The sequence below is a fragment of the Tachysurus fulvidraco genome, chromosome 11, assembly GCF_022655615.1.
Source record: "Tachysurus fulvidraco isolate hzauxx_2018 chromosome 11, HZAU_PFXX_2.0, whole genome shotgun sequence".
Lineage (NCBI taxonomy): Eukaryota > Metazoa > Chordata > Actinopteri > Siluriformes > Bagridae > Tachysurus > Tachysurus fulvidraco.
Window position 1 is genome coordinate 2,592,002 of NC_062528.1, and position 16,432 is coordinate 2,608,433.

General features: G+C 41.0%; 1 protein-coding gene across 2 annotated transcripts in view; it reads right to left on the bottom strand.

Annotated features, from left to right (window-relative positions):
- Positions 1-16,432, bottom strand: part of LOC113637867 (limbic system associated membrane protein) — a 648,067-nt gene that overhangs the window by 43,477 nt on the left and 588,158 nt on the right. For both annotated transcript variants that reach the window (XM_027138783.2, XM_027138782.2), the window contains one exon: positions 8,192-8,424. In XM_027138783.2, the coding sequence (XP_026994584.1) occupies positions 8,192-8,424 (233 nt within the window). The remainder of the gene's footprint in view (positions 1-8,191; positions 8,425-16,432) is intronic.

Consider the following 16,432-nt stretch of genomic DNA (forward strand, 5'->3'; position numbering starts at 1 on the left):
GGCTTCAAAGTAAGCAGACAATTCCGGTAGCGTTAGTGATGCAGGAAGTGAGAGTCAGCGGCTTGATGAGAGCGATGTTCTCCTCATCACAACAGGAACAGTGGGTACTAATGGTGCAATTCAGAGGAAACGGTTAAACCTGGCAAGACCGGTGGTAGCGCCATCAGTCCAGAGTCCACTTTGATATGTTTTCCAAGCTCTGATTGTACTTTTTACCTCTCCAACATTTTTGATCTCTCATTACTTCCACCAATGGCACCAGGGCCAAAAGGTTGCACCTGTTCTGGAATAACTGCTAAAGGTCAAGGCAGTTTGGGCTTTACCTTTACTTTGCATTTGGCCACAAAGACACACAGACACTTCTTCTCCTGCATAGATCTTCATGCTTTCCTGCTAAATACCAGCACATTGTGCTTTGGGGATAAAGACAGAAGCCATAAATATTTAATAACCCACTGTGTGGCTTCATGAAAGGAGTTCACCAGTCTGAGAGAGTGAGATCGAGGCAGGGAGGGAGGGAGGGAGGGAGTGAGCAAGCAAGTAAGAGACAGTAATTGCATGTTGCAATGCTTCAGAAACCGGTAATGAGACAAAGCCATTGAGTGTGTCCATCCCACTGAGGTTACTGCAACATTACTCACAGACCGCTCACATGCATGCTTTGTGCATTTTTTTTTTTAAAGAATATTAGATATAAACATTAGACAGAAATCTTAACCAATACCCACAGGCACAGAGATGCAAAGGATACTCTGAGAAGCATACTGTACATAATATTATGTATAATGAAATGAAATTGAACCAGTCAAAGGTACAAATGTCTCTGTGGATCATACACAAAACAATGAGGCAGAATTTTGAACACGTGCAATCACTTACTTGGCGCTACCTTGAGATGTCAAAACACCCCACGATCCATCATGAATGGGTTGCAATTTGTACAGAAAAGGTTGAATGATTCAGGCAGTAAAAGCACCTTATTAATATTGGCTTCACGTCTAATCCTGCTCCTGTGCAATCATGGGAAGGAGGGTGGGCTGAAATGTACTAGATCACATGTAATTACAAGAACATTTCCTCTGCCTTCTTGCTGTAGTCAGGAAACCTCATTTTCATGTGAGTGCTACCAGAAACTGTAAATTTGATGGTTGTTTAATTTGACCATTACATCCTTATGTATGCTCACAAGACCAGCAGGTTCTATCCAATTATATCCAAGATTTTGACTGGCCAGGAAGTGATTTATTTTGTAGAAGAGTAGCTTTTTCTAATGCATTATTATTTCTATTGTAATAACTTGTACAGTCACGTATATGCTTCATGCTAAACTTGCAGCCTTATCCTGCCTTATACAAGAAGAACAGATTCACAATTCACTAATTAATAATAATAATAATAATAATAATAATAATAATAATAATAATAATAAGTTCTATTTTAATTATTGTTATTACAACATCTGGCTATCGCTCCATGTGAGTTGAATAATTTCAATGTTGGTCATGTGATTGCATTCACCAATTTCCTCGCTTCTCGGTTTCAGTGGATACTCGCAGTCATGAATCAGGCATTTCTTGCAAACTTTTTTTTTTTTTTTAAGATAGATGTGCAATTTGCAACACCCTGAAAGATCTGTCTCTATGACACTCGTGGTCTCCTGTGATTAATCCAAACTCTCAGAAACCACTCAGATTTGATTGGTCTCCCTGCTCACGGCTCGCAATTTTAGATGGTTTTGTGAGCACGATAATTTGCACTGTGAAGAGTGGAAATGCTTCACTTGGATTCAGAAGACAGTTATTTTTCAAAATACTTATTTAAAAAAAAAAATGCAATACAATATACAACAAATGGGTCACAGAGGTCATAATCGGCATATTAATTATCTATCTCCATTCTGTGAGCTTCTAATTACTCTGGGATAAAAAAAAAGATCTTTGTGCACCATGTATGCAATAATGGAGATAATGGAGATCCAGAGAAGAGAAATGGAGTGTGAATTACAACTAAGGGAAAGTGTACAATGAAATACATATTCTAAGGCTGCAGACTGCAGAAAGCATATGGCAATTGGCTCAGCAAATCCGATTACTGTAATCTTCAATGATTTGACCATAATACAAATCCATGTTCGGTCTCTTGGAAGAGAAGACCAAATTTTACCATGCTACATAAACCGAGATAAGATTTTTATGGATGGTACTGATGAACATGGTCATAACGTCAGGTCAGGTGTTTCAAATGCTGTGGTTAGGGCTGGAATTGTTATAAGGATAAACGTGCCCAGCGGCGTTGTTGAACTGGGAACAGAAGATGTAGGTATATAGAACTAATACCCCTTTTCCACCAAAAAGAACCGGGTGCTGGTTCAGAGCTAGCACTGGTGCTGGTTCAAAGTTGGTTCCACTGGTGAACCTTCTAAGAACCGGTTTGCCTTTCCATCGGTTAGAGAGCTGTCACAGAGCCGAGTCTGACGTCACTGTATACGTGTCACGTTACACAGCAACGCTAGCACAGCAGCGACAAACACATCAACAATGGCGGATGTTGCTTTACTGTTAATGCTCACGGCTTTGCAAACCTTCATTAGCATCCAAACGTGGCGATTCCAACGTGTACGTGCAGCTCCATGTAATTTGTATAAACGGAGGTTGTAATCGAAAAAGTACATAACGTTATTTAGTTACTGTATTAACACAGAAAAAAGTTAGCCTTAGCATGTGGCTACCTACTATCATGTGTGCTGATAACTGATCATATCGTGGTAAAGTAAAAGTGTATTAAACATTAGTATACTTAAGGTACATTATCAAATGCGCTAACAGTAGCCCCGCCCACAGCTCCTGACGCAAGCGGTTCTTAACTCTAGACCAGCAATGTTTTGGTGCTACTTAAGAACCACTTTTACTGGTTCAGAGCCGGTGCTTTGGCTGTCGAAAAAGAAAGAACTGGTTCTAAATTGGAAAAGGGGCATAAAGGGCAAAAACCGGTTCTAGAACGACAATGCCCCTGTACACAAAGCATGAATCAAATCACAAAATCCATGAAGGAATGGTTTGCCATGGTTGGAGTGGAAAAACCTGAGTGTCCTGCACAGTTATAGACTCTGACTCAACCTCAATGAACTCCTAAGAGATGAACTGGAGCCTCAACTGCACCCCAGTCCTCCTCGTCATCCATACATTAGTGCCTGATCTCAGTAATTCTCTTGTGGATGAATGAACCCAAATCCTTAAAGCTTTCCCAGTGGAGTAATAATTCTGGAATAGTATGTTCAACACAGACAAGTATGATTTGTTCGGTATCTACATACCTTTGGATATACATCAAATTTTTTAGTTTCAGTTATATATGAGTGATCTGATACACAGCACTCAGTACATACTGTAGAAAAAGGCCTCCTTTCATTTTCTGGAAAAGAAAAGCTTTACCAAAACCAGTAAAGCAAATGGGCTTTAGCTACATTCTTCCAAGGATTTCTTCCATGTTCTCAGAAGGAAACAAGAAGTAAATGTATTATTTTAGAGGTGTAGTGTTACAGCAGATTAACGGCACAGTCAAAGGGTTTATTACAAGGAAGAGCAAATGCCTTACACAAGACTTCATGATATTCTGAGTTACAGCTGGAAATTTATGTGAGTTGTTCAGTGGGTTAGTTAAGGTACTCAATAACAAGCTAACAAGGGATGTCACCTTGCTTTCCCCGGCAATAGTGTCAATGCAGGTGGAGATAATTTCTTAAGCAATGACCCCATTGCTTACTAGCAATGTTGCCCAGTGTTTGGACATAAATCGGCATCTTCAGTGGTGGTAGAAAGTGTATGAATTGAGTTCAATTATGTTAAGTGCGTGTCCATGAGGTATCATGTCTGGAATCCAGGACAGCTTGGCAATAGATTTGATCACGAACTACCAGGGCAGTGAGCAGAGTTTTTTTTTTAAATGATCAGTCAAGAACTTCCACAAAAAATAATACAATGAAGATTCTATTCCAAAACTTTGCTTTTAAATTTTTCTTTAGCATTTGGCTGGTCACTGAGTGCATGACTGCAAGAAGTCGGCTCTGAGGAGTGGAATATAAGCTGGGGACGGTGGCTTAGTGGTTAGCACGTTCGCCTCATACCTCCAGGGTTGGGGTTCGATTCCTGCCTCCGCCTTGTGTGTGCTGAGTTTGCATGTTCTCCCCGTGCCTCGGGGGTTTTCTCCGGGTACTCCGGTTTCCTCCCCGGTCCAAAGACATGCATGGTAGGTTGATTGGCATCTCTGGAAAATTGTCCGTAGTGTGTGTGTTTGTGTGTGCCCTGTGATGGGTTGGCACTCCGTCCAGGGTGTATCCTGCCTCGATGCCCGACGATGCCTGAGATAGGAACAGGCTCCCCGTGACCCGAGAAGTTTGTATAAACGGTAGAAAATGAGCGAGTGAAAGAGTAAACTGGCTGGTCCATTCACACGATTTCAGTCTGATAATAATAAAATTTCTGTGCATTTTAACTTGTATTCCAGCAAAGTTTAAAAAAAAATACATATCAAAAATACATATCACAAAAAATTAAACTCCACACATGACCTCACCATAGAAGTTTATTAGCAGATAAATGCTAAATCTTAATACACTCTTTAACTGCTGAGCTAACAATTTCCACCTAACAAAATAATTTCAACTGTTATGCAACTATACTTAAGTTTCAAGCGCTATAGAGATTAACCTTGCATGTCTCAACCAATGCTTTTCTTTAATTTGCATATAAATTATTTTTAACTGATGCTTCACCATCCTGCATGATGAGGCTAGTCACACCCTCAGATTAGATCTGATTACGCCAACACAGGAAGAATACACACATTGCCATAAGGCAGAACAGTGGGTGAGCTAGACACCCTCCAGCTTGGTAGGCAGTGACTTTGAGGAGTAGAAGAAAACACATTGAGCTGTACACGATGGCTAAAAAGTAATCCTGTGGAGAACCCATAGAGTGCTGGCAAAAATCCGTAACTTCGGCCTTTGGAAAAATAGATCGGAGGTCTTCCTTGCTGAGATCTCAGTGATTCATACATTAAGACAACCACTGTCTTGAAAAACTCAAGTCCAAACAAGCTGAGTTCTGTGCTGAAATGGTTCTCTGGGGACCAGAAATCACACAGTTCTATAACTTTGTTGCATCCTCGCTTGAGTTCCTTCTAGATTGGAAGGGTTGGCCGCTGTATCAGGAACTTTGGCACATCTATTTTGAAAGCTTCAAACTTATTCTATTTCAAAATTTAGTTATGCGACGTCTGGCCAAGGGCGCACGGTGGCTTAGTGGTTATCACGTTCGCCTAACACCACCGGGGTTGGGGGTTCGGTTCCCGCCTCCGCCTTGTGTGTGTGGAGTTTGCATGTTCTCCCCGTGTGTCGGGGGTTTCCTCCGGGTACTCCGGTTTCCTCCCCCGGTCCAAAGACATGCATGGTAGGTTGATTGGCATCTCTGGGAAATTGTCCGTAGTGTGTGAATGAATGACAGTGAATGTGTGTGCCCTGTGATGGGTTGGCACTCCGTCCAGGGTATGTCCTGCCTTGATGCCCGATGACGCCTGAGGTAGGCATAGGCTTCCCGTGACCCGAGAAGTTCGGATAAGCGGTAGAAAATGAATGAATGAATGAATGTCTGGCCAACAAACTGTGCGTGGTCTAAAATTCCCACTGAAATGTGTAAAAACCCCACTTTTATTCACTTTCTTAGATCAATCGCATAGCACCAGAATAACACTGAACTCACTATAAGTTTGTCACCAAAGACGAATGGCACTCCCACACTCTTTGTTTTGTCAGGCGCACTTTTTTTTTTTTATGTACATCGCCATACATTAATTTATTTTATGCTGAGTAACCAGGGAAATTTGCAAGTGAAACAGAATTGCTTTTAATTGCGTAAGGAGTTATAGTTTTGAGTAACAAAACAGTACACCATACAAGACAAAAGGGATAATGAACACATTCCTGCTTAGGAAATGAGATTGGTCACTTTTCAGCCTCCCTAGAGGTAGCAGGCATAAATCTCTTTAGCGCTTTGCCAAAAACATTTCAACCTGCCCAGGCACCCAAGAACAAACACAATGAATAGCAAGGGCAAACTCACTAAAGTCTTTTGTAGCGACTGCAAACAACAACCTGGGGTTATAAAATTTTGCTATATGCTAACGTTTTATTAAACAAAAAATATTTGAATGGGATAAATAACATATTATTTGTTAATACCCTTAATAATCAAGCAATTACCCAAAAACAAAGCTTTCATATATTTGTAATTATTCCAGCATTTCTTCTTTTGTGGCCCAAATTCTGTCCATGACCACTATTTACTTCACAATGATGAAAAAACATAAATCAACTGCACAATATGTCAAAAACTGGGACTAATCAATGTGAAATGAATGGAAACCTAAAAGCAAAAAAAGCACAGCAAGCTGAGAGCACTTAAAAACAATACAAATGAATGGGTAAAGCATTAGCGCCGACTATGGATTTAAGGACTGCACAAATTGTTCTTATAGATTCTTTCTGCTACTTAGTATTATCACCATCAGTAAGAGAGACAGTCTATTAGCGGTTTGTTAAAGGGTAGATATGTGAGAGAGCCGACCTCAGCTTACTGAACGTAACTCAAAATGGAGTTTAAAGCTCTGTTTGGATTAGATTTGATTCATGCGGATAAGTCGGTTAATGGAAATGCAGATCGTCTCCGTACCTCAAGACAAACATGGAAATTCAAGATAAGATGCATATTATGCCTAATGCTCATTTTATAGAGCATTAAATACAGTGTCATACAGGGGCGGTTCTAGACCTTTTTAGACCCCCCCTGTCGGTGATCTCAGCCACTATAAACTATAAGTATAATTTTTACTTTCAAAAATTAACAATAAAAATTACATTATAATGCAGGACATGTCTTCGATGGGAAAGAAAGTTATTTATCAGTTTGATCCAAGAGCAAATTTTTTTTTTACTTTGCTTTTACGCGCGTGAGCTTTACGAAGCTCAGGTACGCGCAGCTTGCACGCGCAGCCAGAGCTGGAGGCGTTTATCTATAACGTTAATCGGTGGAAAGCCGCAAATACGGCAACCAAAAGCAGTGAAATTTCACTATTCTTATTACCAGAGCTGTAGCACAAACAAGATATTAATGCAAACAATCCATTCAATACTAAATAAAAATAACATTTATTGTGATTTGTTGTTTGTCTTGTTTTAGCCTTATTTTTTTATTTTATTTTTTTTTATTAATGACTGCATTCATTGGACACACTGTTTGTAGAGAATGCACACATACATGAACTGATCTGATTCAAGACTGGCATCATTACATCATGCATAAAATTTTGGTGTCCACTTTTGCCATTTTAAATAATACCATAACTTTTGGCTTACTGTAGTCATATAATATATAATATAAAACTCTTCTTGTTTTAAATTCTCACTGAGGGCTAAAACCCCTAAAGATAAAATCCTAGAACCGCCCCTGGTGTCATATATATATAAAAAAAATACTGATGACAGATTTGGATGGAACTAAAGAATCAAAGAAATTCCCTGGTACCAATAATTTTACCCTACTGTACTTAATTGGTATTAAGCCAGGACTAGCAATGTTTGCATCCAAATTGTAATGATATGCTGATTGTTTTGCAAGACAAGTGTTCTCATTCAAGCATTCAAGTGTACTTCTCCTACCAATACTACACATTAATACTGGTAAACCTATTGAGGTTGAGGTTAAAGGACATAGTGGCTAATAAGCTCAATTAGTTTTGCCTTCCAGCACTAGGGTAATTATAGTGTAGAATAATGAAATGAGTAGATGCTGAACAAATTCCCCATTTATTTCCATATCTATCAACTTTGATAATGCGTATTTGGATATACTGTACTGCCACATCACTACTCTGTCATCAGATCACACAATCAACCAGCCATGACCCTGCTCATAAACTTTGCCACTCATCCCTATCCATCTAAAACACATATTTAAATCTCTTTCTGGTTGACAGGCTGGAAGACAGAGTCCTTGATGACTTTAAGGCATGTCCTTGCCTGAGGTGGTAGGTTTTGAGGTATTAAGACCACAGTAGTGCAATCACAAGTGCCACTGTGCTGTCAGCTAACTGACAGGTTGTCAATCACGCAAATCCCTAGCTTGCGATCTAAGCTCACCTTGTACAATAAGGTAAACCTGGGAGGTCTTGGACTGCTGCTTGGTCTGAATCGAGCAGGTATAGGGCCCTTCATCGTATACATCCACCTTCTGAATGCGCAGGCTGTACTCAAGCTGACCCTTTGTCACCAGATCCACACGGGGGTCCAGGGACCACTTGTCCTCACTGGCAAAGATGATGTTGGAGCGGTTAAGCCAGGCCACTTTGGACACCTTGTCATCGACATAACACCTGAGGGAAGAGAGAGAGAGAGAAATGGAGATTGACGTGAGATTTTTCCGTAACGGATTACAAAGTAATAATAACAAGAATTGCAAACGATACAATAAACAAGTGCTAATATCTTGCTAACTTTTTTAAAAATGTTATTTTCAAGAAGGTTGCAAGAAGGATGGAATCCACACGTATCGCATGATATTCTTTAAGATACACCACCATTTTGAGGAGCGAAAAAGTTTACAAACTTTTATACTAGCCTTCAGATGATGTGCAATTGATGATCCTTGACAAGGAGGTGAGATTAGATATTAAATAATATAAAGTTGCTGTACATGACACAGATGTCAGGTATAGGACAAACTGACATGAGGCAGACAAGCAAGTGCCTAATATGACATATTTTCTGCTCTTCTGTATCGATTTTTACAGAAAGTGTTGCTGCAAAGATCACCCTGACAGGAAAAGAGAAAGAACCAGGCAGAGAAAGTGGGAAAGCGTTCACAATACATCAGCGAGTGCAACTTTTGCTCTAAAATTTAGATGATCTTTGCAGTAGGACACTGATTACTACACGCTGCTTGAAGATAGAACTCCAATTGAATGAACCTGAGAATCATCATGTTTGTGGCCATCACGGTTTAGCCACATACCTGATGCTGAAAATGCTTTGATGTTGATGTTTTATAAAAGTCTGACCATCTTTCTCAATCTCTCTCTTTACCCTCCATTGCTCTGACTGCCATTCCCCCATCTCTTTACTGCTGACTAACGAGCGCTTTTCACCAGGGCCTGTCTGCACGATCGACATTAGCTCTAAACAACAGCTAGCCAATCTTTCTTTCTCTGTCTGACAGCTAACTTGGCGCAGTGACGGATGTGTGCACCGGACGCCCGAGGCTTTGCCTGGGGGAAGGAGAGAGCGAGACAGAAGGAGAGACAGATAGAGCAGAGAGATAGACATAGGTAGCAAGAGAAGATAGAGAAGACAGTCACAGAGAAAGACAGATAGAAAGATGGAAAGATAGACTTGTGAGATAAGGAGGAAAATAGGAATTGCTCTAATGAGCAGAAGGAGAAGAAGAAGTATGGACTGAGAGAATGGTCCAGTAAGAAGTAAACATCTCATGGGTTTAAGCCCCAGAGCGGTTGCCCACCCATGTCTTTAATGCAGTTGCTTTATTGACTGAGAAAACATAGCCTTTCAGAGTCCAGCTAAGAACCTGCCTGATTCAAGCAATGCTCCACACCCATTCTAATCACAAACTGTACCAAACCCAGCCAGTACCACCCCACTGTGCCAGGTGCCTGCTGAAATCCTGTCTGCCCCCCCCTACAATCAGCTCATTATTTGGCCCAAATATGCCCATACAAACTAAGATACAACCCCCACCGACAATCTGCATACTGTGTGTAGCACAATTGCCAGCCTTTTCTCACATCCCAAACAACTTCAATCCTGCCCTTCTCCAAACCCAGCAGTTACCACACCAAAATGTCTAGGTCCTGCTTCACACCCACCTCTCCTGCACACCCACCTCTCCAAGCACAGCCACGAACACTCCAATCTGCCCATTCCGTGCTCCAAAAATGTTTACCCACCCATGCGATCCAAGTGAAAGTGCAGGCCATGGGGAAGTTTTGATTTCTTTATTAATAATAATAAGAAAATAAAAAAAATTTAAAAGGTTGTACAAAACATGGTAGGTTGATTGGCATCTCTGGAAAATTGTCTGTAGTGTGTGATTGCCTGAGTGAATGAGTGTGTGTGCCCTGCGATTGGTTGGCACTCCGTCCAGGGTGTATCCTGCCTCGATGCCCGATGACGCCTGAGATAGGCACAGGCTCCCCGTGACCCGAGAAGTTCGGATAAGCGGTAGAAAATGAATGAATGAATGAGCGAACAAAACAAAACCCATCACGGGATCAAAAAAAAATTCACTTTACAGTAATGTACAGTGTATGTGAACGACTTTCGTCTAGTCCTTCTTTCCATCCATCACTTTAAATGCAGCCACTACCATGCAGGTTTGCCCATTTTCTGCTCCAAAATTGCCCATAGACCATCCCTACCAGCCACTACCACCCAAATAACCTCCTCAGTATATGGTTCTATGTGCTCTAACACACCTGATTAAATTAAGAAAAGGCATGTTAATGAGTTTATGAACATTAAACACAGTGATGAAACAAAACAACCCCCTTTCTCCCAGAACCTGCCAGGTCAAAAGGGTGAAGATTTTATGGTCAGAGGCAACAACTCTGCTCTGTCAGTGTCAACACAAATATCTGGCTGGTCACTAAAAGAGAAAAAAGGGACGCAACGGCTTTCCTCTTACTGCTTTCTTGGCACAGTTGCTGAGCTGGCTCCATATAAGGGAATATCTTAGATAAGGATGCCTCTCCCAAGGCTGTGCTTTGAGAGATGAGCTGTACTCTCCTCAAAAAGAAAAAAAAAAACTTGTGGAACATGAGCACAGGGATTGCACTACTGTTAACTCTAATCAGCTACACACAAAGCCCAAAGGGTTGAGTTCGTGCAAATGGAAAGTACCTTAGCGCAGTGCCAGGACTCAAAACTACAAACTGCAGACTGAAGTGCATCGCTGGACTTTTCCTCGCTCTGAGTTTCAGTATAGAATAGCGTTAATATTACCGGTGGTATAAAATTTCAATTTACTAGAATCTAGAATCGAGCAAGAAAAAGAGGAAACATTGTGCCGTGACTAAAGATAGAAGATTCCTGCTCAGGTTCATGTTAGTACAGTACATCATGAAATTCAAATCAAATCAAATATGTATCTCATAACAAGAAAGATCTTTATTATGGGGGAAAAAGAAAAAAAGAAAAAAGATTTGCCTGCATAATCATCTTGCTGGAGGCACTGTAAACCAAACCCAACATGACACCTTTCCTGCTGCTGCTCTTCTCCTGTGGGAAATGTTCATTTAAAAAAAAAAAAAAGACACTCCAGACGTTAATAGTCCTAAGTCACGAGCCAGAGACACTTAGTGAATTAATACTACAGACTGAAGGGAAGGTGGCCTAATGGTTAAAGAGTTTGACTCCTAACCCTAACCCTGTGGGTTTGAGTTTCGGGCTGGCAATTCCACGACTGAGGTGCCCTTGAGCAAGGCACTGAATCCCCCCAACTTCTCCCTGGGCACCGCAGAATAAATGGCTTCCCACTGCTCTGGGTGTGTGTTCACGGTGTGTGTGTGTGTGTGTGTGTTCACTGCTGTGTGTGTGTGCACTTTGGATGGGTTAAATGCGGAGAACGAATTCTGAGTATCGGTCACCGTACTTAGCCGTATGTCACGTCACGTCATTACGTGCTTATCGTGATGCATCAACGTTCAGGGAAATCATATTTCTGATCATAATCCTGCTTTTACCAAGTTAGCATTGGGAAGACTGTTTGGTCTCATGTGAAAATTGCGTTAAAAAATAGAAGGTCTATGTCTATTTAGAAGTTCTAACAAACTCCGCCGGATCTGGCGGATACATCAAACGATAGTTTTGCTGCTTCTTGAAAAAGGTGTAAGAGTTAAGATTTGTGTCTTAGACTCGTCTCAGGTGAATAAATCTCTGTACAGCACCGAACAGTCTGAATACCGACGTGTGCCGTTTCAGTATTAAATCCTCACAACATGCATATTACTCAGCGCTCAGTTAATATTTCACTCAATGCTGCATGCCGGGTGAGATATAGCTTTGTTTGTTGAACCTCTCGACTGCTGCTTCTAAGATTGAGTGGCAGATGTGTGAACTCTGGAACAGCTTGACTGTGATTTTTTTTTTTTTGCATTGATGTTTTACCATCAGAGACCAGAGTCCTACTTTGCAGTTATACTGAAACCTCTTTGCCATTGCTCAGCCAACAGGGAGTCGAGAGAGAGAGAGAGAGAGACAGAGAGAGAGAGGGGGGAAGGAAGGGAGCGAGGGAGCGAGTGGGGGAGGAAGAAACAAATTGCAGTATAAGGAGAAAGAAGAGGATAGTTCTCTCACCTCCTCTGTGCTTCATCTTGCTCCCTCAGCACTTCTCTGTGATCAGAGAGCCCACTCACACTCTTCATATCAACTATACATCACACACTCCTTCCTCTCTGATATACACACACGCTCACACTTTGCGCATCGGATTGCTGAAAAGATCCCCTATACATCACACTCACACACACACCCACAACCTTGATAACACACTTTCTGTGCTACACAAGACTCGTACACCATGTAAAGCAAACAACCTTTTACACTCGAGAGACGAGACCGCTTTTACATATTCGTGCAAATTCATACGAAAAGTTGAAAGAAATTTAGACGCCAACTTCCAGGCATGTATACGGCTGCAAAGTGTCAGGACGGCTAGCTAGAGATCTAAGACTTGATGACTGCGATGGCGTTGATGTTGGCGATCGTATATATAAAAGTCGAAGGTTTCGAGACTAAGAATAACGGATGCATTATGCAGACATCAATCTAGCGAAATATTCCGTCCTTATTGTCGGTAGTCATACAGGGGATGCACTTATTTCCAGGGATTTCAGAACAGCGTAACAGATATTGCGTTATCAGGTAGGCGTGGCCTATTTAGACATTTAGACATTTACAGCATTTAGCAGACACCCTTATCCAGAGCGACTTACATTTTATTTCATTTTTTTTATACAACTGAGCAATTGAGGGTCAAGGGCCGTGCCCAGGGGCCCAGCAGTGGCAGTTTGGTGGACATAGGTATCGAACTCACAACCTTCCACTTGGTAGCCCAACACCTTAACCACTAGGCTACCACATTCCTATTTGATACTCTAACCCTAACCGTAGTTTTTGGTTGTTTATTTGTTTTCTAAAATAAATCTACCTGTATGACTGTTTTGTCCTTCAAAGTATGCTGTTTTTTTTTTTGTTTTTTTTTGAAAGAGGGCGTTTTTACAAGACCTCCGAAAACATGCCCACTTTACATCGTGGTAACAAAACCCCTGGTATTTATTGAATGCCTGTCAGACGGCATTGTGGAGACAAGTCTAGATCTTCATTACAAAACAAATGTAGGATGGAGTGTTAAAGATTAATATGCAAGTGGACTTTCCTTCTTACTCTTGAAGAAATTCACAGCGGTTTGCGTTAAAGGGGGAAAAAAAAAACGCATCCTCAGGCAGTTTACAGAGTTGTAGTTTATGGATTTACTCAAGACTTTAAATCATATAAAATGCAAAAACAAACAAGCAAACAAAAAAATGACCTATTTGTACCATTCAATCAATCTCACTGGATTTTATTGGATTCTGTAAATGATCTCATAAGAAAAGCTACAAAAAAAACCCAGGCCCTCATCCTGACCTTAACCATAGCTATTTTTTTTACTTCAAGAATTGCCGCTCTCGCTATCTCTCCGGACTCTGTCAGTCTCTCGCCCTAAAAACAAAATGCCAGGACATAAATTTTACAAGGCTCTTCCGCTGGTGCTAAATTATTCAGTGAAAAATGATTATGTAATCGTGCGCAAGCAGGGACAGCCGACCAATTTTCATTGGTCTCGAACCCGGCCGACAACAGTGCCTCTTATTAAACTGCGTTCCAGCAGGAGTCTCGGGGAAGGCCTATTGTTTATTTAACCTTAATGCATTTTTCAGCAGCCATTTGTTTTGCTGATCCAACACTCTGAGGTGCAGGACGGCCCAAACTTTCCTGCTGACTGCCAGAAACAAGGGAAGAATTTGTTTCATTTCCGCGTATGTGTCCGTTGTTCACTCTGAAGGATGTGTGAAAGATTAGAAAGCCTTCTTTTTCCTGTCCTCTTGACAGAGACTTTTGGACATCTCTTTGAACAGTTTTGCGGATTTCTGAAGAAGAGAAAGCAAAAGTTTTCACTATTTTAAACTGGGTTGACGTGTCATATGAAAAACGTACTCACTTATTTATTTTGCCTTAATAACATTTTCCAGAGCTTCTCTCTCTCACACACACAAAAACAATGAAAATATTCTGAGACGGCAATAAAATGAGAATTCCCTCAAAGCCTGTTTTGTCTATGCTATGGTTTCATTGGTTTTGATGCATATGACACAATAAACTGTAATATCCTCAACCCCCGAGATATAAACAGATGCAGTGCCGAGTCTGGATATAGATTGATGACTTCCAGAGAAGCATTACACAAACTATTTATTTATTTATTTATTTATAAAATATCATCGTTCAAATATGTTAAACAGGGGGCACGGTGGCTTAGTGGTTAGCACGTTCGCCTCACACCCCAAGGGTCGGGGGTTCGATTCCCGCCTCTGCCTTGTGTGTGTGGAGTTTGCATGTTCTCCCCGTGCCTCGGGGGTTTCCTCCGGGTACTCCGGTTTCCTCCCCCGGTCCATGCATGGTAGGTTGATTGGCATCTCTGGAAAAATTGTCCGTAGTGTGTGAGTGAATGAGAGTGTGTGTGTGTGTGTGCCCTGTGATGGGTTGGCACTCCGTCCAGGGTGTATCCTGCCTCGATGCCTGATGATGCCTCAGATAGGCACAGGCTCCCCGTGAACCGAGAAGCTCGGATAAGCGGTAGAAAATGAATGAATGAATGAATGAATGAATGAAATATGTTAAACTCAATTAGCGTCTATTCTACGGTACACGCGAGTGCTCTAATTGTAGCTACAATTTGTAAAATATTACTTTAAACGAAATTCCTGCACCAGAACACGCACTTCTACTCTACTCCATCCCAGGAAATTAATGCAGCAGGAAAATGCACGTCATTTCAAATTGTCCCGCTAACGAGCCGGGGTGCTTCGGCTCGGCTACACGTGCGAGATTTTTGTGTCCGCTACTTAACTTTAAAAATAATTACTTGCTGCTGCTGTGTTCGGAAATGTTTGATTTGGTCTTTATTTAAGAATTTGTTCTTATTCCTAAAAAAATTTACGTCATCATCTGATTGTGCACCGATTTGGAAAATACCTACTGTAGTTTTGGAAGTGTTGTTCATCACCACCTGTTTTAATAAGCAGAAATTAGAAGAAAGGATATTGGGAATACAAAAAGCTTAATTAAAATAAAAAGTGTGTGTAACAATGAACAGGTGACTTCTAGCAGAGCAAGAAGAATCGTTAGTTGCGTCCCAAATCGCATAATTACACACTATTCTGTGCCACTGTGTTGTGCGTTCATGCTGAAATTTCCAATTATTATGTCTACTTTTGTTTAGCATAAAGCCAATAGTTACTCATACCATTTGAGATTTAACCCTTTAAAAATTCATACACTTGGATTGTTGAGTACATAGTAGGTAGCATGTAGGACGTCATTTGGGACGCAGATCATCATGGTAATATACCGCCGTCAACTCTTGACCACTACACAACAGCAACTCGCTCGTCTGACTGGATCGCATAATGCGGCCCGACCTTTAATCACAAACATTCCTTCTTCAGCAGTGTGCTTTTAATAGCTTTAATAGAACAATGAGCTTTTAATAGCTGAAACCCAGTACGTGGCAGATATCTAATTACCAAAGTTTGTTCTTAATGATCGAGATAGGCGAATCTGAAACCTTATCATGAAGGAGCTTCAGCATGCATAAGGTGGATAATTATAACGATATGACTCGGTAAGCCAAGATATTAACAATTTAAAATCTAAAATATGTAAAGCTTGTTGTATCTACTCATCAGCTAAGAATTTTTACCACACAGGTGTATTATGGGCCACGATACCCGTGTTTCAGGTTCTTTATTATTACCTAGAATACGGAGGACTGTCGGAAATCTGAATTTGTTTAGTCTGGCATTTTGTGAACTAGCTTTTCTCTCAGGTGAAGCTGTAGATGTAGATTCATGGGCACAGATAGCAAGTGCCTGGGTTGCTCTCTGGGTCTCCTGTTCACACTCGGCTCACAGTGTACACCATTTTATACCCATTGTTAGAGGGTGTAGGCGCACACCTAATAATCTTTTCTGTATCTCTGTCACGGTATCCTGACACTTTTTTTCCTGCTGTAACTACACCTACACTCTGTAGCCTGACGCCTTAAAT